Source organism: Balaenoptera musculus, chromosome 3 (genome assembly GCF_009873245.2).
Source record: "Balaenoptera musculus isolate JJ_BM4_2016_0621 chromosome 3, mBalMus1.pri.v3, whole genome shotgun sequence".
Taxonomy (NCBI): domain Eukaryota; kingdom Metazoa; phylum Chordata; class Mammalia; order Artiodactyla; family Balaenopteridae; genus Balaenoptera; species Balaenoptera musculus.
In genome coordinates this window covers 135,842,222-135,865,398 of record NC_045787.1, presented here as the reverse complement: position 1 = coordinate 135,865,398, position 23,177 = coordinate 135,842,222, and the positions used below count along the sequence as shown (strand labels likewise).

At 44.3% G+C, this 23,177-nt stretch overlaps 1 protein-coding gene across 1 annotated transcript in view; it reads left to right on the top strand.

The window, feature by feature from the left end:
* Positions 1-23,177, top strand: part of TENM2 (teneurin transmembrane protein 2) — a 463,195-nt gene that overhangs the window by 222,039 nt on the left and 217,979 nt on the right. The window contains exon 5 of the mRNA XM_036847957.1: positions 13,514-13,636. Within this exon, the coding sequence (XP_036703852.1) occupies positions 13,514-13,636 (123 nt within the window). The remainder of the gene's footprint in view (positions 1-13,513; positions 13,637-23,177) is intronic.

Below are 23,177 nucleotides of genomic sequence, written 5' to 3'. Positions count from 1 at the left end.
CTACTCTAACCATCATGTTCCATTGTTCCCATAAAAGTACATCTTAGCCACAATGCACCTGAAGTATAGCGTCTAGCCTTTAGGCAGAAGGCAGCATTCTTTTTTTGGCACTTTTGCTATAAGAGGCAGAAAGCATTATGGTTAAGTGTTTTGAGCCAAAGTCCCCAAGTTCAAAGCCCAGCTCTATTACTAGTGGTGGAATGACCAAGTTACTTAATCTCTCTCCCCTATGGTTTCTTCATCTGTAACTGGGTATAATAAAAGTGTCTGTCTCTGGAGCTATTGTATTAAGTGATTAATATATTTAATTGGACCATATAAAATTACTGATATTCTACCATCTTTGATCTACCAAACATTTCATATCTAAATATTTAATGTTCTTAGAACAGTGTCTAGCACACAGTAACTGCTATATTAGTGTTGACTATTATTGTTATTGAAAATTGCATTGAAAACTAGTATATACAGGATGGATAAACAACAAGGTCCTACTGTATAGCATAGGGAACTATATTCAATATCCTGTGATAAACCATAATGGAAAAGAATATGAAAAAGAATATATATATATATGTGTATAACTGAATCACTTTGCTATACAGCAGAAATTAACACAACATTGTAAATCAACTATACTTCGATACAATTTTTTTAAAACAAAGAAAGAAAATTGCATTCAGGGTTTGCAGTATCTGGGATATAGTCGGTGCTCAATGATGGCTGGTGGATTTATGAGTTAAGTAGAAACTGGGATGCCCAGGAACACATCCGTGATGGTCTGGGCTGTGGACATGTTTCTGGGCAGAAGCAGGTGATGTGGATCAGGACTCTTGGATTCTAGAAGGTTCCAGACTCTCCCGGCATCACCCTGGCCGAAGGTGGGGAGGCTCTCGGCAGGAAGGACTGACCCCATGGATGCAGCCTACCTGAAGCAGTCTTAGTCCTCTGGCCCTGAAGAAGTAAAGAAGAAGCCTCAAGGTGGAGGGGCTGGGTGGGAAGTCAGGTCTTGTGGTTTGCTTGTGTTTTGCTTTTATCCAGCTGGAAATAATGAGAAAAGACAGGCACGGGCAGCCTTCTTTCCAGCCCTTTCTTCTACTGCTGTTGTTTTTGCTTTCTTAGACCACTGTAGAGGGCAGGGAAAACACAGAAATAATGGTGGGTCCTTGGGAATAGAAAGACAAATGTTCGAAGTTAGAGGCAATCTAGCAGGGGGTAATGTTTTCTCCACTGCAGGAGACAGACCACTAGTAGCACATGCACAGTGTGACTGTGTGCTGTGTGGGCAAACGTCTTTATTTCAATAATTCTATGTCCATTTTCATGTATCACAAAGCCTGATAACTAATACATCACACATTCTATTTCACAGATACTATTTTGGGTTGAGGCTAAGTCGATTAAAGTTTTGGGGGGGGGGGGATTGATTTTAAAATGTAGTGAGGAAATACTAGCATGAGTGGAGATCAGATTTAGTAAAAAATCAGGAACGTGGTCCATGATGACTGAGGTTAGGGAAACACCGGCAGGGAGGTTGAGATACATCTGCGTATTCCTGGCTCTGGCGCTTAGTAGCTGTGTGAGAGTGGGCACGTTATTTAATCTCCCTAAGCCTCAGTTTTCGCATCTGTAAAATGGAAATAATAGGTCCTGCCTCAAAGATGATTTTTTGGGGGGGAGCAGGGTATTCAAATGAGAAAATGCTTAAAAGCTGGTAGTAATGGAGAGCCTGGTACAAAGTCAGAATTCAGTAGATACTGTTCATTACTATTGTCATGATTATTCTTAGCCTGGTACACTGTAGGACCTCAATTAACTGCATTTTTTTAAACACAAGTTGTTAAGCCATTCTTTCATTCAATAAATAGTTTTTGGACGCTAGTGTGTTCTAAACCTGATAGTGGCTCTACTGCAGCAAATTGGAAAGAGGAGGTGTAAAGACTCACTCTCACCCCTCAAGGTGCTCATGGATCAAAGTTTGAGGGGGGATGGGAGGGGAAGTAGGGTGATCAGCAAATAAGTTATCACCACATAAAGCCATAGATGCTGTGAGAGGTGCGGATACAAAATATCCTGGGGGCAGAGAGGAGGAAATCGGCCTAGAAGAACCCCATTTAGCCACAGTGGTCTAGAACTGCTCTGTCCAATAGCCACATGTGAACTGAATTTTTCACTTCATTTCATAGTAATTAAATTTAAAAACTGAAGGAATATATTTTTCTGTTTAACAGACTTTTATTGTTTTGGCAGGACCACATTTCCCTCTAACCACTGAAAGTTTAGCACCTCCATTGAGATATGCTCTGAGCGCAGAATACAAGCCAGATTTGGAAGACTTAACGAAAAATGATTTTTACATTGATTACATATTGAACTGATAATGTTTTGGATGTATTGGGTTGAAAGCATGACATTTACTTTTACCTATTTAATGTGGTTACTAGAACATTTTAAGTTACACATGTGGCTCGTGTTCTATTTCTGTTGGACTGCAAACAGAATGCAAATGACATTTAGATGAGAAAACTCTAGTAGTTCAAAGGAGAGACCCAACTCTGGTTACCTTGGACAGTTCTTTCTGACAGATCTGGAGCTAAGCTTAGAGGATCTGAGGGCAGCAGCCAAGGGGCTGTTCCTGGGGCTGCAGAAGGACAGAGGTGTCTCTGAGATTTAGTCTAACTATGGGGACTTGGTAGAATTGCCAGATTTAACTTTTTTTTTTTTTAAACCTGGCAACCCTTGACCTTGGGTGTGTTGTATAACCGGTGTCTCATTCTCTTCATTTGTAAAATAGGGATAATAAAATATCTACCACAGGACTGTCTTATATTAAAGACTGAATGAAATCAGATAAAACTAGTGTGGACATTTTAGAAACTTCAGCCTCAAAGATCTAAGTAATAAAAACAAGTGGGGGAACTTTTCAAACGTGTTCATCCTTCTTGAGCTCCAAATATGTGGGTCAGGGAGCATCTCTCTCCCAGGCTGGTATTAGAGGAGACACCAACCCCCTCCTGGAGGTGAATTGGGTTACACCTGAGTTGGGATCTTCCATCGAGTAATTGGGGATGGGGGGGTGGGGAGGGAGCACCAGCCCAAGGGAGGAGGAAGGTTAATTATGAACCGTGTTGAGTGCCTGTCTGCTGTCATTGCAATGCTTTGTATAAGCCAAAAATGCCACAGCAGTTAGTGCTGCTACCTGTTGAGAGAAATGTGTACCTTCACCAGGAAAGAAATGTGTGGGACTTAAGTGTCACTTAAAGCCCCTGAAATTAGCTCTACCAAGTAAATTGTCAAAAACTCCAAGTACGCCTAATTGTGTCATTTATCTAATTGCAGAGGAAAATGTTCTTTTTTGATGGATTTAGGTGGCTTGCATTCCGAAAAGAAAGTATCCTTTTTTATCCACACTAGCTTTCTCCCGGTAAAAAGTTGACTGTGTTGATATTAAGCATATCAGAGAACCAGGACTACCATATTTCTGGGATTTTCAGTTCCTACTGTATGATCAATCCCTAGGAGAGAGAACTAATTTTTTTTTTTAACGTGATGTTTCTTTCCATCGGAATCAAATTTTAAATGGTTTAGGTTAGGCACGTGAAATCCACTTAACTAAAAACCATTTAAGAGAAAGAGCAAGCCCAATTTACTATGAGATTTTTTTATTCCTGGGTTAAAAAAAAAAATCCTTGAGCGAACCATGTCAAAAATTAAAAATTGAAAAGAATGCTGGCAGCCTCCCCATGTACCTAATTTGGCTTTGCTGAACAAATGACCAAATTGAAATGAGAATTACATACAGGATGTGCTCAACGTCCTTATTTCTTCAACTCATTTCTCACTCCTGAAACATTACCAAGTTCACACGCAGGAGGGAACACATCTATATCGACCACGATATCCTTGGACTGGGTAGAAATAGAAAAATGGTGATTTTAGATTGTAGGTGTGAATGAACTTCTACGGTAGAAGTAATTTGTCATAGAAACCCGAGCTAATGAATCTAGGATCAGAAAGAACCATAATGCCCCTTTTGTTGACTAACTTATTAACAGGTTATTTTTGCTCATGCACTGCATCGCAAGTCATAGTAATAAAAATCTTAGGTGAGAGGAGAAGGCCTTCTCTGCAGTGCCCTCATTGTCTGTTTTTTTAAGGCATTTCATTGCCCATCAGCTTCTCTGTCTTTAAGGAGATGGACGAGACAGTAGAGAGGGCACCAGACAAAGAATCAAATTTCAAATCCTGGCTCAGCCAGTCGTTGGCTGTCATGGGCACCATCTGTACAGCAAAGGTGTGGACCAGATGACCTTTGAGCCCATCTTGACTGTGGCTCTGCCATTCTGATGGGATGCAGAAAAGGAAGCCACAAAGGTGTCTCTGACAGGGGATTCAGGCCAATGGGGGAAGAATATCTAGATGAATATACATCCCCCATCTTCACTGGTATTGGACTTTGAGCTGACAGTCGTCCTGCTATGAGTTGGGTGGTGCGGTACTCAGGCCGTAGGTGTCACGGGGCTCAGGTTCAAATCACCCCTCGACCACTTACCGGCTGCATGTTACTTCAGTTCCTTGAGCTTCAGTGTCTTCATCTACGAGATGGGAGAATAATATACACACTCCATAAAATCGATGCCTGGCACACAGTAAGGGCTTAATAAAAGTTAGCCATGATCACCATTGTTGTAATGACAGAGTGATCCGAGACCCAATAGGAAGTGAGACACGTTTCTTGAGTGCCTCCTTTGTGTTTGATACTCCCAGGTTCCTGTCTCCTTTATATCACAATACCCTACAGGGTTGGTTTGATCACCCCGCTCCCCATAGAGCTATAAAGGGCTGAGAGCATGTGCTTGATTCCATAACCAGCTGCCCCAAATGTGAGCCCTGTCAGTGTGGGGAAATTTCCCAGCACCTTTCCGCCTCAATTTTTCCATCACAAAATGGGAATGATAACAGTACCCACCTCCAGGTTTATTGTAAAGGGCAAATAAAGTGATGTATACCAAGTGCTCAGCAGAATGTTGGCCCCTGAGTCAGTACTTTATAAAAATGTTAGCTCTTATTCTAGCTAAGGAAAGCAAAGCTCAGAGAGGTGAATTCATTGGTAGAAGTTCATCTGCTTATGAGTAGTAGTGCGGGGATTTGAACCCTGATGGGACTGAATCTCTCAGGGACCCAAGATAGGGAGATAGCTCTTCCTTTATCCTGTTCCTAAGGCCCCCTGGCTTGGCTGCCAATCTCAGGCTGCCTGGCTGTGGGCTCTGAGTTCAATCAGAAGGCTCCCTGGGAGTGGTTTGCTGGGGGCTGCCCAGGACTCAGGACGGGAAGTGGGTCCAGACTCTCCTTCCCTCGTCTGCTGCAGCTGAGGGAACAGAGTAGGGCCAGCGCCCTAATGGCCACCTCCCAGACCCCCCTCCCCACTCCCTCTCGCAGAAGGTTATTTTTCACGAGAGAGTTCCCCCTCTTTGTTCCAGCACACACAGCACATCTCCTGATCGATATGACATCTCATCCTCTAAAACATTCATGATGTCTGCTTCCTAGGATTCCGGTGGCCGCATGCCGCGTGCAGCCCACGTCGCCTTCCTTTTGTAGTTGGTGGTCTTGTGGACGGGCCCCCTCTTGAACAGGACTGCTGGTTGCTGTTCTTTAAAGAAAGACGAATGACGTTTGCATTGTTGACGCTGAATGACAAGCTTCGGGGTAGGGCGGAAGAAAGATGCATTGACGTGTATGTGTATGGATTGTGGGGATGTGTTTTGCTATCACAAAAGCTCTTAAAATCGGAGACCGTGATTTATTTGCAGAATAAAACCTACCGATGTTATCATTCTCTAAAGGTATTTTGATCACGTGGGTCCTTTCTTGGAGAAAGAAAGGCTTTTATTTTAGTCCTTTCCAGGGAAAAATAGCAGCAGGAACGGAGTAGTCTGGGGTGGGAAATGATGTTCTGTACGTTGAATGGCTCCAGGTGTGTATTTATCAGCCCAGGGGTGAGCTGGCTGGGTGGACAATGGGACGCCTGGCCAGCATCGCCTGTCCTCCAGGGTACATTCCTGGGGACCCCGCACCAGAAACAGAAAGTGGATGTCAGCTCATGGGTCTGTCTTGCGTATCGATCTTCCCGGTGATGCTGGGAGCCAGGGGGCCTCGTTAGAGGTCACCTGAGCACACCAGACACCACACCCCCACACTGTTACTAGTTGCCACCTGCAGTGCAGCAGGTGCAAGGGGACAAAGGGGGTGGGGATGACACCGCCGTGCCCCCTAAAGCGGCAAGGAGCCCCGTTTGTTTCCTCCAAACACGGGAATTGATTAATCTCATACCACTTCCCACTCACTGTACCATCCCAAGCCTGTCACAGGAATAGATTAATGTGCTGGTCCCTCCGTGTGGATTCTTCTTGTCTCGGGAACACACCTCTCTCTGGTCCCAGAGCTGTCTCATGCAACTCTCACCTCGTCCTCATGGCAGACCTGCAGGCCAGAAAGTCTCCCTGCTTTTGTGAGGGACCTGAATTAGAAAGGCGCAGACAGAATTCATGCCGAGGACCACTTTAGCACCATAGCTGGAAGATGAGAGAGTGCAGGTAGAGGGGTAAATGCAGGTGCATTTCTCCCAAGCCCCTCTCATTTCCCGTGGTCCTGCCAGGATTCTGGTATCGTGTCTACAACTCATCCTTCCTCGTCTGTGTAATTCCTGGGCCATAAGCTTTGCAACCATTTTGGAAGCTGCAGGCTGGAAGTTGGACACAGGCAAGTAAGTTTTCAGAGCATTCTTGGCAGATAGGTGCACAAATCCCATTACTAGTAAAGGGATTTGTGGGCGTAACTTCCCTGCAGTGCTTTGAAAATTTATTCCATTCAGTGTATTGCAATACAATGGGGCGAAACTAAAAGAAATCACTTCACTGAGGTGGTTTGGAAGGGATTTTTTTTTAAACTCCTTTAAGATTTAAAAATTTTTAACTCCTTTAAGACTTGAGGCATTTCTGAGAATGTTATCCCTCCTGGTTTTGTTTACATCTCTTCTTTTAGGCAGAAGGGCATTTTGGCACTGACAGCCTTCCTAAAAAGGATAACTAACACATTAATACATTGCAGTGGTCCCCCACCTCTTTAAGGAAGACCCACTGTACTCTACTGCATCCCTGAAGGATGATAAGCAAACTCACCAAGGAAAAAGTCACCAAACATATTGATTGTTAGCCAGCAGGACGGTAAACTGAAGTTGTCCAACAGATTTATTTTCTATTGACAACGGCGATTCCTTGAAGTTAAATAGCAAACTGGTTTTTATATTTATAGAGGACTAATGACTGCTTACACAAGGAGGTGTCTGCTCCCGAGTGAGCCTTGACAGTATTTAGTAAGTGGTTCTGTAGCCCACCTGCCTTGTTCAGTCTTGGCAAAGTAGTGGTTCATTTAAAGAACTCCAAGGGCCTGATGGCCTCCAGTGAGGACTCAGAGGGAGTGAGTCACTAGCAGGAGAGCATGCTGGTTGACTCTGCAGGTACAAGTGTCTCAGTCTGAATCCCAGATTTCCCACTTCCTGGCTGTGTGATCTTGGGCAAGTCACTTAACCTCCCTAAGCCTCACTTTCCTCATCTAGAAAATGTAGATTCTGTTACCACCTCACAGGGTGAGAATGAAAATAAATGAGCTTTCATCCTCTTTAGAATCCTCCAGGGTCATCCCATCTCACCCAAATATAAGGCAGACCCCTTCCAAGGGCACTCACTCCCCACCACTGACCCCCCCCCAGCACCCCACACTCTCCTTTTCCCCTAACTTCACTCAAACCTGATGTCAGCATGAATTGCTTTCTTACTTCCTTCAAGCCTTGGCTCAGATTTACCTATCACAGACAATCATCTTTAATTGGTCTACAATTAAACCAAAAAAGTTCAATTTCCTATCCCCCATGCCCTGGCATTCCCTAGCCCTATACTCTACTTTTCGCTTATGTGTTTAGTTTCTATTTTCCCCTGAGAGCGAGGAACTTGTCTTGTTAACTGCTTTATTCCTGGTGCCTAGGAATACACACCTAACACACTGTAGGGGCTCAATAAATATCTGCTGAATGATAAATGATGAATAAATGATGCAAATAATGTAATTAGCCCAATACCTGGCACAGTGTCAAAATAAATGTTCATTGTCACCATCATTGAGGAGGCTCCTTTGCAATGTGTTAATTTCCACTACTACTTGCAAAAGTGCCTTTACAGATTGCCTGTGCAAGTTCGAGGTCAGCATTGCTGCATTTGAGCTCGGAGTATTCCACTGCGTTTTTTTTCTGTCATCTGGGCAGGGGCCCTTTCAGAATTGGCTACATTTTCCACGGGAGCCCTGGCATTGTTGACTAAATCGGGTGATGTCAGGGTGGGGAGACCCAGCCCTGACCCTTCCCATCATCCTGCCTTGGTCTCTGAAGGAGCTTTGCCGTCATCTCTAAGGCCCTTGTGAATCTGATCGCAGGCTGAGCCACAAGACCCAGCAAGCTTGACTCCCTCCTCCCCTCCCTAAGCTCTGCTTGGCCTGAAGGCTTCCATTTTCAAAGGGAAAGCCCAAGCTCTTCCTCCAGTTATGTATTGACAAGACTGATCTTTAAAGGTACCCCCGGTTCCTGGGGACCTGCTCGGCAAACGCACAACACCCGTGGCCCCCGTGTTTGCCCTCTTTGACAAGCAAGGGCTGAGCAGCTCTCTGGGAAGCGTTGCTGACATATTGATTGGCCCTCTTGTCAACTTGATCCTCTGCCAGCCAGTGAACATGGAAGGTTCTAAGTGGCACCCAGCAGGGCCCACACATACCCTAATTACTATTTCAGACAACCCCCGTTCCGAGCTGCCACTTTTCAAGGCCTACAGTCTCCTTCCTTGTGGTTGCCGGAGAATTCTTTGACCTGCGGCCAACCCCTCTCTCTTCCCTTTGCTTTGGCTCCCCCTGAGTATTTCTATCGGACCCCATCTGGCACAAACACAGGCAACTTCAGTAAGAAAATAGCACCATAACTCCAGGTAGGTCTGTTTATTATTCCTGCTGAAATCTGGGATCTGTGTGGGGTCTGTCCATCCTGTCTTGGTTCATTTTCAATACTTGATGAAAGTTTTCTCCAGTTAGCCAGAGGGATACTTTCAGAGTTTGGCTGCCCTATTGTGTTTTTGGTGGTTGATTTCCCAGCTGCCACCTGGATTACACGATCTTCCCCTTGGAACCTTTCCCTGTTTTGTCCCTGCTGACCCATGGAGCCCCCTTGTTGCATCCCAGGATCTCTCTGGAGCAGAGCCTGTCAAACCATGATAAACTGTGCATTTAGGCTGTCAGTGGGGGTGGGGGGGGGTGAATAACATTAGGGAGAGGGTCTCCCAAACTCATTTCACTTCTGACCCTCAGATGGCCTGAACGGGACCTTTCGGGATGAGCTGCTGGAGCATCTGTGGGGCTTGGGGGAGGGGACCACCCCACTGCATCCAGATGTCTTTTGGGAGAAAATGATGAGGCCAGTATTCACCCAAAATCTTGAGGTGAAGAAGCAGTAGGTCTGGCTACTCTGAGGCTTCTCAGCTTTCTAAGTCTGATCCTGAGAGCGGATCAGACTTGGAGATATTATGACATAATGTTTAAAGAGCTACTTGTTGTCGTCGTTGTTCATAGAGGCTAACGTAGTGGCCCTAAATATGTGCAAACTCTTCCTGGCTGGGCTTTAGAAAGGATCCTGACCCGGTAAGTGAATAACTTTAAGGACTGCACGGACACCTAGTGCATAAAAGTGGAATTTCTCACTTACCGTATGCTTGAACGTATCAGTCAAGATTGGCTCAGGCATGCTGCTGTAACAAAGAACCCCAAACTCTCCATGGCTTAACAACAGTATGAGTTCCTTTCTCCAATCGTTCTGTATTCTATCACTGGTCAGCCGTGGCTCTGGACCATGCTGTCCTCGCTCCAGACCCACGCTGATGATGTGGCAGAAGGAAAAGGTATGCAGCGTTGTGTGGTGAGATTAACAAGGTGAGGAACTATGATGTAACCGCCCGCTCAGGAACGGGGTGCTGACTCTACAAAATTGGCGATTCCTCAACCACTGGGAGATTATCATGCATTGCAAGAAAGAGACCAGGTTTGCCGAGACTCCACTGCAAACCAGAATTTGTAACCAGATCGCTATGAAATATGAAGCAGCCAACTGCCTCCCACTGTAACCCTCCTCGTATTCCAAAAGCCCCCTGTGATGAAACTTTACGGTCACCAGCTTCCTCGTCTGTGAAATGGGCAATGATGATGGCACCCACCTCAAATGTAAGCGGCGGGTCTGGAGATAATATCTGTAGACTGTCTACCGTGGTGCTGGCCATAGAAGGGGTCCAAGGGCTGGCAGCAGGTATTAATACTCTAATCATCAAAAAGCTTCTCTTTGCAGACCCCTCCATATAGTTGCCAGCACTGTTTCATTCCATCCTTCATACCTTTGTATTATGTGTTTTTTATTTATAAAGAGTATCATGTCCTACAATCCAGCCCCTCACATCTGCCCCCATGTATCATTACTGATTCTAATGAACCCTTATGAAGCACCTTCTATGTTCAAGATACTCTGCTATCAATAAATCTTCAGGGGGTGGCAGTTGCTGAACCTCCCTCTGGCCCTAAGCAGCCATTATCCTACCTGTAAAGGGAAACCTTTACAAAAGGTAAAGAGAGAGATTGACTGATTTCTCAGCCCCCCCCCCCCCATCAAGCAAATCAGTAGCAGAATAAGAAACAGAATTCTCACTAGTCAGGAAACTCATTTACTTCACAGCTCCCTTGGGTCTTTATCCTAAGGACACTTTAGTCCATCCCCACAGGCCAGAAAGATATTCTCATTTTCCTACTCAAGTAAGAGAGAGGGAATAGCTGACCAAGAAAAAAAAAAAAAGTGCAAACAAAAGCCTATTTCAGACTCCCCGCAACACCCCGCCTACAAAAAAAAAATAAACACCAAGAGGAGGTGGTTCTACCCCGATATAGTTCTCACTTATTTACTTAACGTTCAATTCAACAAAAGAAAGTATGCCCAAACTTGAGTTTCATTTTGCAACTTGAGTTGCATCGCTTCTACTGGGAGGACAGAGCTTATGCACCGCAGATTTGGCTTTTGTCCTTTTTCCATCTTCATCTCACTTTCTTATTTTTTCTTTCACTTCTGGGAGTTGTCTGGGAAGTTACTTGTATACTCTGAGCTGAACCCTTCTCACCCCATCTGTGGTCTTCTTGTTTTCAGAATACTTTTTTTTTTTTTTTAAATAAAGAGATACTGTGGAACCCAAGATAGGGGGGGCAGGCGTCTTTGCAAACAGAGACCACCGTTTCGTGGACGCCCTCGGTATATCCAGTAAGATTGGGGTATTGCTTGCTCTCTGATCTCCCAAAGCTGATGGTTGCAGTATGTTCTGCACCTTGGAATGACAAGATTGAGTACCAGGAAAGGGGAGCAGTTTTGACAAGAGTTTTCATACTGATGGGGCACTGGGGAGGTTGTCATCTTTGCCTGATGGACCCATCGCTTCCTTTTCTAGATATGAAAAATCAAAGCTTTGTAAGGCCTGGGCCTCAGCTGGGTCTGCAGTATCTATCTGTGTCTCTCTTAAAACACAGAGACCCTCTTTGAAAGAACGGCATCTCCAGTGCAGCAGCAAGCTGGCTCGAGGCAAGCGCCGATAACCCAATAGTATGTTTTTTTGGAAATCTTTTAAAAATAGCTAATTCCTTGGCTCCCTTCACCTGGTAATTACAAATCAGAAGCTATCGTTATCTTGAAGCTGCCACGATTAGTTCTCATGTCCTGACCTCTGTACAGTGAAAATATGTCATTATTTGAGGCAATCGAATCTGGCCTCTTCAACTAAGTGACCTACATAGAACAGATAAACTGCAGGAGAAAATTAGGTGTTACCCAGACAGAAAGTGTACAGTAAATGTCATTTATTCTTATTAGCATGTATCATCTCGAAGAGTTGCCATAGTGGGCCTTGCACTTCGGAGTAATGTAGAGAAAGAAAACTTGGTTCTGAGGTGGGGATGTGTGTAAGAAAAAAGCAGATGTACACGCAGGGACACCTTGCCATCTTCATCCATGGCCATCAATCTGAGCTGTAAGGTTTGAAGATAGGTTTTTAACCTTAAAAGAATGCAGCCTGACTTTAGGTGGTGGTAAGCAAGCAGAATTAATTGCTGTGTGAACAATTTCCTAAGCATTGTTAATTGCGTTTCCTGTGGTTAATTGTTTCTCCCATCCCCGCCTCATACTAGGAACCTTTCCCTGTCAACAGCCCTTTCCCTCCTGCAGTGCTGGAAATGTAGCAAAGGCATCAACCTGTGTCTGGTTGAAATGCCAGACAGACATGGGGTGGTTTTTGCCTGGCTGAGAAATATGCAGGGGAAGGAAGTCCTTATTTTTTCGCAAAGGAAGCGTTTCTTAGATACTGACTTTGAAAGAATGCAGGTGTGTGGAACTTGCCTTTCGTTCCACACAGTGAGAACAACTCACCAAGAGCCATCAGACATAGGGGGATATTGACTTAGCTCAACTAACCGGGATGTGGGGAGTTGGCACCAACAGAGTTACAAGGACCACCAGAAGGAAGTTTGGTGTCTGGAGGTTGGAGGTTGCATGGGAGTAAAGCGAGAGTTTTGTAGGCGTGCTTGTTTGCTTAGCAAAGAAGAGGCAGTGCTTCGGAACTCTGTGTCTCATCTTGGACTGTGGGGAAGGGTAGAGGTAGGGCAGGTGAGAGGGAGAGAGACAGTGAATTGCCATAGTACTATTTCCAGAAAAGGACTCCATTCCACTGCTACCCCCAAGCTTTTTCCACCATAGGCTGAAAAGATATTCACTTGTCAGGAAAAGGGCTGGAGCAGAAAAATCTTTTTCAAGTTTGAAACAGTCAGGGAGGTGGGCTTTACCGTGGGCCAGTACTACTGCAGATACTGGAGGCTGCATTGGTATTTCAGCACAGGTATAGTCTCGTCTGAACCAGACCAGCAGCCTGGCCCCATTGGGGGAGACTTGATTTGAAACAGATTTAGATTGTGAGCAGTTTGGGGGAAACTATTCTTTTCAATGCCCCCTGGACCACCAGTCTATAAACAGCTCTGTCCAGAGTGCAGGAAAGGCTGGGAGGGATGGAGAGTGCCCTTTACAGTGATTCCAGAGGGGCATTTTCCCCTTTATGGTGGCGCCATTTGGAAGGTCCCGGCTTTGTTTTCTCCTCCCTCCTCCGCCCACCACCGGGGATGCCCTCCCCCTGAGGCTGTTGTTTCCTTTCCACTGGGCGAGGAAACCCAACTACCCACATCTACTTGCCTTCTGTATTTAGCTAATCCCTGAGGCCGGGGGCAAGCCAGTGTTGAACTGCAGCTTCCTTCAAAGGCAGTCGCTTGGAAAAGGCACCTGGCCCTCCCCCTTGACATTTGCATTGCTGAATTCTCTATTCATGTTTTCATTACTTTGTCTCTCCTGCAGCCATGCATCTGCTCGGACTCAATTGGCAACTCCAGCCGGCAGATGGACACACCTTTAACAATGGGATAAGGACCGGCTTACCAGGAAACGATGATGTGACAACAGCGCCATCTGGAGGCAAAGGTGAGGTTACAGCCGCAGCTCGCCCTCTTGAGGCCACAGGAAAATTCCGAGCTGCCGCCACCTGGTTCAGGTTTTCTAATCCGAATCTTGGAAGGTATGCAAAAGGGAGAAAAAGGTGGAGGAAAAAGCCCTGCATTTTCTAGGTACCCCCGTTCAGAGCTGTCCGCTGTTCCTGTCTGTGAGCCGTGTCTGGCTGGAGCCGCTCGGAGCTGGCGCGGTGCCCGCTCAGAGCCATGTGCACCCCTACGCTGTCTGCAGCGACCGGCAGGGTCTGGAGCTACTTGAAAGCATCTCAAGGCCTGGGCAGCAGCAGCTGGGGCAGCAGCAGCTGGAGCAGCAGGAGAAAGTCCTGCCTGATGGGGAACGCTGAGGCAGCAGGCGGCACAGGCCAGTAGACTAGAGCCCTCTCCCCAGGGGAGAGACGCAGCTTCCCCAGGGAGGAAGCACCACCTGGCAAGGCATGAAAGAGAAAGACCCGACCCGGAGCTGTTCCGCTTCGGGGGGGAGAAGAGAAAGGAGTTTTGACAACTCGGGAACAAAGCTTCCCTTGGCAAAACAGTGAAGGGGACAATAGAAATGTTTACTGAAGCAATCAGGCAACTGTATTTTTGCAGGAAAAAAAAAAAAGGTGCTAACAAGGTGCTAAGAAGGAGGAGAAAAAACAGAACCATGGGGAAGTGGGGACGTGGGGCAATTAAGAGACAACCAACGGCAGCCAATGGCACCATTAGGCAGGCTGGCATGCAGGGTAGGGGAGGACGCTTGCTTGATTCAGGATGGGAATCACAAACAGCAGAGATTGCACAGAAGGGTTCTCCAGACACAGAATTTTTCACTCTGTCTCTTAGCACACTAGGCAGTTCACCCGACATTTCTTAAAATACCCCACAGGGATATTTCAGCAATGGGAAGGGAAACATTTATTGGGCACCTATTGTGTGCCAGATTTAACGTTGTGTAACTTCAATAACCCTAAAGGGAGAAAAATTACCTTGGAGAAACTGGGGCCCAGGATGTTTTAGAGATTTACCCCAAATCCAACAAGTAGGCAGGTACCAATTTGAACTCAGGTCTGTGCCGTGTGCATCTTTAAGGGAGCTGTTGGGTTTTTCCTAGATCAGGCGTTTTCCACAGAGGATATTCCAGAATCATCTTTCCGTAGAGGTGTACATTAATCAGCCCTGAGATGTTAACGTTGCTTAAATTAGCCTCTCCAGAGCTGTCCTAATGCTTCACGTGTGACTTTTTCGTCTTTTGATCAAGGCTTTAAGAGTCGTTCTCCTCATCTATCCTAATCATAACACTAAATTACCTTTAAGTAAGCATGAAAAAGTTTTATCTGAGGATGAAATTATATGCTTTCCATTATCAAGTGACTAAAACTAGACCTGAAAATGAAAAGTATATTTTACCTTAACTGACCCAAAAGCCAGGAGCCAGATTTGTTTGGCCTCAGATTTGCAGTCTGCTCGTCTCCAGGGCTTGACACCACCTGTAAATGTAACTCCAGTTTCCTTTACTGCAGTGGTTCTCAGCTGGAGGGTTTTTGCCCCCTAGGGGCACATCTGGCAAGGTCTGAAGACTTTTTTGATTGTCACATTTAGAAGAGGTGCAACCAGCATCTAGTAGGTAGAAGCTGAGATACAGTTAAACAGTCTACAATGAACAGGAGAGCCCCCTACGATGAGGAAGTATCCCATCCAAATGGTCCGCGGTGCTGCTCTTTGAGAAGCACTGCTTTTGGGGGTCTCTGTTATGTTTGATCCACAAATGTCCTTTAATCTGCAAATCAGCACTCCATCCTTTGAAAAGAGTGCAGAATACACATTTGAAATGTGAATATGCATTTTTTTTTGCACAGGGATGTATTTTATATCCATATACATACTGAGATTATATACAAACACTTTTTTTTTTAATTAAAAAGAAAATTTTATTTTTTGGACACTCCTCGCAGCTTGTGGGATCTTAGCTCCCCGACCAGGGATTGAACCCGGGCCCTCGGCAGTGAGAGAGCAGAGTCCTAACCACTGGACCGCCAGGGAATTCGCACAAACACTTTTTAAATAGCGTTCTTCACAAAAGGGAATCACTGATAGGCATTAACTTCTATAAGTGAGGGTCGGCCTCTCCTCCCATTTGTGACTAAGCTTCATTTCCAACCCCACTGGAGCCTCCCACACCAGCAGGACAGAAGATTCCCGGAAAAGAACAGGTCCTAACTAAGAGTATGATGTCTGTAAATGAACAAAGAAACATTTTCCATGGTGTCTTTGGAAAGGCCAGAACTTTTCCCCTCAGAGGCCACCTGCTTTTGAAAATGCTGTGTGAGTTGTATAACATCACACACAGCAGAATATTTTCCAAATGAGTTCTGAGCCAGAAAAGAGGTTACCAAGTCATTGTGCAGTGAATTTTGTCAAGAGGACTTTTATGATAACGTCTGAGCATTTGAAATTGCTTAAAGTTGAAGTAAAACTCAGAGCATCTTCTTTCTGAACGCCAAAACAGTACTCTTCCTGTGACCGAAGAGATCAGATCTCTTCTTAAGTTGTTGTGAAGTTTGGTGTTAAAAATGACTAGAAAGCTTTGTGCTTTCACACACCCGCCTCTTTTTTTTTTTTTTTTTTAACATCTTTATTGGAGTATAATTGCTTTACAATGGTGTGTTATACCCGCCTAACTCTTTTTAAAGGCAGTGATCCTACGTTTGAATTTCTTTACCCAGTGATCTACCTCCTCTGCACAATCCAAATCTATACATTTAGATAACCTGGATCAATTCCAATCGACTACTTTTCCAGTGTTTCAAAGAGACAATCAAGATATATTGGCAATAAATTAATTAAATACCACCCTCTCCATTTTTTTTTTGGGGGGGCTATACGATAATCCTTCACTCCGATAATGTTTTAATCAAGATACACCACACATTGCCAGGGAGGTTAATCTTATTAAGCAATTACTAGGTAAGTATCCAGCAGAAGCAAATTAAAATGTAAGCAAAACACAGGCATGTGAGTCCCATCTAAGATGGCACATCGATAGAGATTTCATTACCTGGTCTTTAGGAGTGTTTACACTGCTCAGATTTGGAAAGGAGTCTAATAGACAGGGCAGCCTACACACTCTGATATGTTAGTAGAAACAAAGCACTTGATTAATTGGTCGGGAGAATATATGTTCTTTGGGCTTTGTCTTCCCTTTTCCATTTGTTGTTGTTCATGGTTTATTTTTTCTCCATTCTCTCTTTCAATTAAAACTTTAACGTGGTTGATTTGGTCGTTGGATTTCACAGCAAAGGAAGGGGAGCCCACACACTGCCAGAATCACTCACCATCTCGAGTGTATTTCTATGTTAAAAGGAACGAACTCATACGTCTTCATTACAAGAGCACGGAACACTTTTTCTATAGATCTGGGATTAGATAAGCCTTGAGAACGAAGATTCAATACAGTGTTCTGACCTGGTCAGATAGCATAAGGGAATCCAGTTTGATTGGCTAGGTCCAGAGGCAAAATATACGAGAACTTTTAAAGGGCACATCATATGTAGCCAATTTGTGCACTGATCTTAAGAAAGAATAAGCTCCCAAGTCGAATTTCATGGGTCACTCTCAAAACCTACACTCGTTTTACATTCAAGGTGTCCTCTATATCTGGGGTCAGCAGACTGCATCTCATGGACCAAATCTGGCCAGCCACCTGTTTTTGCAAATAAAGATTTATTGGAACACAGCCACGTTCATTCATTGTCCTTGGCTGCTTCTGCACTCTGGCAGTGGAGTTGAGTAAGTGCAGCTGAGCCTAGATGGCCCCCAAAGCCTGAAATATTTACTGTCTGGCCCTTTACAGGAAAAGTTGGCTGACTAGTCTTGATCATGTACAAACCCATTTCTAATATCCTTGGACTTGTCTGTAACTACAAGTTGTAGGAGACTAGGGAGAAAGACAAAACTCCAATATATCAGTTTTTCCTTCTTGACATAGTGTTGGGTATAATATATTCTCGGATAACTTTGCATTGACAGGTGCTCTATACTACAGAGCTCTGGGGTTGGTCTGACTGGATGCAAACACCAGCTCCATCACTAAGGAGCTGTGTGGATGTAAACAGGTCATGTGCCCTCCCTCGGCCTCTGAGCCATCATCTGTAAAATGGTACCCCCTCATAAGCTTGCTGCCCCCCATAATGAGATGTCACTTATAGAAAATGGTGTGTGATATCAGATACTTAATAAGAGATCCATGAATATTTGTTGTTTTTCCTGACATCATCACAACGTCTCTCGGTCGGTCCATTTAACAAGCCTCCACAGGCTGCCACTTCTTATGAGGCGCTGTATTTTCCAAAGGCGAAGGCTGCCTTCGGAATGCGAAGGTAGACAATCCTACCACTTCGTCTTTTTCCTTTACCTTCTAAGAATTGGGGCAAACCCTGATGAAGACTTCTTCTCAACCATGTGCTCGATGAGGTCAGTAGGAAGCAGGACTTCCCGTTCCAAAGGGCCAATGTGCAAAAATGAGCTGGCCAGCTCCTTGCAGCATTATTTGTCTCACTGCAGCTTGAGTTCCATCACTGCCAGCATGTCTGTTTTAAGCCCCACCATTCTCGGTTTATAACTCAGCTGTAAACATTTATTTGTGCCTGGAGCACATTTCTTTCCTACCCTTTGAAAAAAAAAATCAGAATTTCCAGATGGTATGCAAGTTGGAAAAAAATGGCAAAGACTGTTATTCTGTTTAGAAACATGTTTTTCTACACTTGCCCTTTCAGCAAAAACTTCATAATGATTTTTACTAGTTGGCTTAATGTATGGTACTAGGAGCCAGATTAGCAGGGAGGTTGGTAATTCTTCCTCTGGCTCTCATCAGCCTCTCAATGAACACAGCCCAGGGTTCCAAAATGATCACTTCCCTACATGGGGCTTTTTCAAAGTCGGTGAAGTTCCCAGAAGGACAGGGGGTCATTATGTTCGAGCCAGCCATTGCGATACTGCACATCTACTGGCAGATACACCAACAACCTACATACCAATGCAACAACTCCCCTCATTTTGGAGGCCATGCTATTCTACCGTTGTTACAGATGGGTACCACTTAGTGCATCACATTGGTGGATTTCAGCTTCTGTTTGCCCCCCACAAGCCGTTCCCAGTTGCATACTTTCTGTTGTACATGGCATCCTCGTGGCTTGACATAGGTATTAATAATGAGATCCAGTTTCCCTTCCTGCCACACTTGCCCTTACTTTCATTGGCATGCTTCTCTTTCAGAGAGACCTGCACACCCAGAGCTTGATCTCTGCTATCTGCTTGGATACGCCTCTCTTTGTCTCTCTTGTACTTAGCCCAGGGTCTGAAATGCAGTCAGCCTAGTGGTTACGTATGTGGGTTTCAGAAACGGTCAGACAGAGCTTTTGATCCCAGCTCTGCCCCTTAAGACCTGTGTGATCCTAAGCGAGTCACTTTACTCCTGTGGTCCTCTTGTCTGAAAAACAGGAAAAAAATCATAAAGGAATCAGGAGATTACATGGCAAGTTGTAACCATTCAATAAACTTTTTAGCTGCTATAAATAATACTAATAAACTGAACTACTTATTAATACAGAAGCATGTTCACCTGAACAGTCAGACGTATAAATATCTATTAACACCCTGAGTGGCAGAGATTTGGCCGTTTTTGTCTACGATGACAAATTGAGGTTTCAAAAGAAATAAAAGGCCATGTGTAGTTCTGAGTGCTGAAGGATTTTATAAAAATCATTATTGCTGTGTGATGTTGTGCATACTGTAACAGCCGCAGTGGACGCTCAGGATGGAAGTCTATTCCTGAAGAATAGCCAGGCAACATCCGGGTGAAGGCTCCTGGGCTGCTGCTGGCTCAGACGAGCTAGGGAATCTAATGTCCTTAGGAGAATCTTTTCGCCTATCTTTTGGTTAAACAGAATTCACAGATGGTTGTCCTGATTCCCAAATAAATGGAAACGAGGTGTAATGACTGAAGCACTATTCTGAATTCAACTTTATTTGCAATAGATAAGAATATGTGAGGCAGAATAATCTGCAAGGCAGATTTATGCCAGGGTGCCTCCAGAGTTCAGTTTAAGTTTAGGAAGTATTAACATGAGGCTTCATTTCCCTGCTATGACTGTGAGTCCTTTCCCTTTATCGCTTGTTTGGGGAATAGTCTTGCTGTTTCCGTAAACGAATTATGGCAACATTTTCTGAAATGATTAGCTTCTAATGTGGCTATGGAAGGCTGTTGTTTTGCTCCACATCAGTCTTATTTAACTGGTTGGAATTTTAGGTACACGTGTCTGAAATAGGCAATCGCTTCACATTTCCATGAGTAATCTTCCGTGGAGTTATAGACGTGGACTATCCTGTGAAATTGATCATTAGAGTGTTGCCTCTAAAATCCCAGAAATCTCATCTTTAAGCTGGAGATGAACCAGCAAGAACCAATGTGTCTTAAGCATCTGCTTCTTAGGGCAAAATGATCACCATCTCCACTTTTCACTGTGCAGCTCGTAGATAGAAAGAAAAGTTGGACATGGAAGCCACGGCTCTGGGAGATGGAGGCTGGACTCCATCCTGTTTGCCAGGACACCACGCTTGGTCATTGCCTAGAACCCAAGGGTGGTGGCCGGACTCGCACAGAATGATTACAGAATGGTGTTAAATTCCTCTGTTCTTGATGCTGTCAATGCAAACCCAAGGGTCCATGGGACCCTGACTTCAGGCTGCCTAGATAATGGATAATGGGAATATGACAGACACCCCAACTTTGATGTTGACCAGAGATTACCTAGCACTACAGTCGCTGCTTGATAAATAGTCGTTGCATGAAAATATGAGTGAATGACCCACCCAGCATTGCTTGGCACATTCATGAATCATCGTGAAATGAATACATGGCTGCTTTTCAGTTGCCCACCTGAGAAGCAGCTAGAGCCCACATTAACAGCTGCACTTTGGGTGTTAAACTGGACTTTGCTTTCTCTGGCCGTAGCACTTTAATTCATGCAGTAGGTTCCCCCCACCCCCAGGTCTGCAGATGTATTGACCACTCATTGTGTATTGATGTCAGCTGCTCTGGAAGATGTCTGTTTCATTACAGCCCACTCCAGCCCTGGGCCCTCTTGTAGTTAATAGTGCACTAGGCAGCTGATATCATAAACTATCAATAAATCATCACATATGTATCCTCCAAATCTGGGATAGTTACAGGTGTTGTGCAGGCAGCAAAACAACTGGATAGAAAGATGTAAAAGTGCCTAAAAGTCGCGTCCTATGTTACTCTGGTTAATCCTCAGAAGCAACCCCATTATACAGAGGAGTAGACAAACTGGGAGAAGGGGAGGGCTCAGCCCGAAGGCACATGGCTAGTAGTTGTCAGAGCTGGGATTCAAACCCAGGGCTGACCAGCTCCACATGCAACATTGCCTCCTGAGAACTCAGAACTTCTCAATATGAGGACACCCATCTTGGAGGTAAAGGTAGAAACCATAATTACTTTGTTTCCTTGTTGAGTGTCTCTCGTTGGCATCCTTTTAGGAGTTAACCATGTTTGTGGTCCTAGAAGAGCTGGCGTGGCTCCGGCAGCCCAGGTTCTGATCCTTGTTTGTGGGACTGGGAGCCTGGTCCGGGCTGCTGGCCTCTTTGACCTTGGAGGGCGGCACAGACCTCCTGGACATCCGCCCAGGGATTTGACCTCCAGGGACAGAGTCATGGAGATGGTTCCCCACGCTGGCGGTAGCAATTTACGAAAGCCACCTTTCCTTTTAATCTCTTGGGAGGCAGTATTGGCCTAACTTTTCTCTTCCTTTGATTATTTTTAAAGTTACAGAAGTTATGCCCACTCATTTTGAAGGTTCTTTTTTAAGTATGTAGAAAAAGTCTTTTTTCCTTTGGCTATAAAGACTATTAGTGTAACAATTGGCAAATTTGAATAAGATCTATAAATTAGATATATTTGGTTGTATCAATGTTAATTTTCTGTTTGTGATAGCTGTACTGTGGTTCTGAAAAAGAATGGCCTTGTTTTTAGGAGAAACACTTGGAAACATTTAGAGGTAAGGGAGCCACCTGTTTATAACTTAACTGTCAATGTTTCAGAAAAAAATATATATTTATATACAGAGAGAGAGCACAAACGTATGTAACATTTATGGAATCTGGGTGAAGGATATGCAGGAATCTTTGTACCACTGTTTGAAATTTTTCCATAAATCTGAAATTATTTCACAATGAAATTTTTATATATATTAAAGGTATTTATATGCAGATGTATATATATATATATATATATATATGGAAAAAGTGAAAACTCTTTGCAAAAGAATAATTCAGTTGCATATGTGGAAAGTTTAGTTTGAAAGCAATCACTGGTTTGTTAAAAGGGATGTTACCTTCACTTTCTGATAACCCCTCCCCCTGCAGACACCACACAGGCATCTTTGTAGCACAAACCCAGAGATGGCCCTCCTGGCTCGCTCTGTAGACCACAGTAGGCTAAGGTGGAATGCCCCTTAAGATATCTTTGGGTCCAAACCACTCTTATGGCGATAAGGACAATGAGACCTGGAGAGCTGAACTGCCTAAAACTAGCCAGCTGCTTAGTAACAAGGATGGGAGTTCAACAGAATAGTTCATTTACATCCCTGTTCCTTCCACAAATGGTTCAGCATCGTAAAGCATCAGGATTAGGACCCTTACATTTTGGTTGTTAATCCAGTGACCTATACGCTAGACTCCAGCTGCCTTGGCTCATTTCTTTTGTTTATAAGACTTTATACAAAAGATAAATTAAGAGTTGACGCGTGATTTTTCAGAAGGATTCATAAGGAAGTTTTCTTCAGATAGTAAATTTCCCCATGGAGCTTTCGAAAGAGAATTTAATTTTTTTTTTAAAGCCAGTTTCCGTGCAACTTTTCAAAGTAAATCTTTCTTAAGGCTCTCATTTCACCCAGTAGTCACAGGGGTTTTGTTAAAATACCCCATCAGATGGGCAGATAAAACTTGATTCAGTTCAATAAGAATTTATAGATGGGTTGCCAGGTGCAAACCACAGAGAACCCAGAGATGAAGTTGTAGCCCTTCCTGACCTCAGGGAGCACAGGGTCTAATAAGAGACACTTAGAAAGGCCAGTAAAATCAACATAGTACCCAACAGCAGTGCTGCAGTAGAGTTAAGTGTAAACGCTATGAAAACGCAGAGAAAGAACCTATTTATCTGGCAGGAGGCAGGGTATAAAGGATAAAAGAGCTTCAGTGTGAAGGTATAGCTGACTGGATCTTAATTTCAGTGTTACTAAATAAAGCAGGATTTTCAATAAACTAAGCTAGTCAATAAAATGACCAAACTGGCTTCTAGAAAGTCCCACCAAAAATCAGTAATGGAAACAGAGCCTGACTCCCAATTTTAAACTTGTTCCCATAGTTAAGTCTATTCCAGAGGGGTTAGACTCTCCCCTCTCTCTTGATAGATGCATACATACATACATACATATATGTACACATATATGCACATATACATA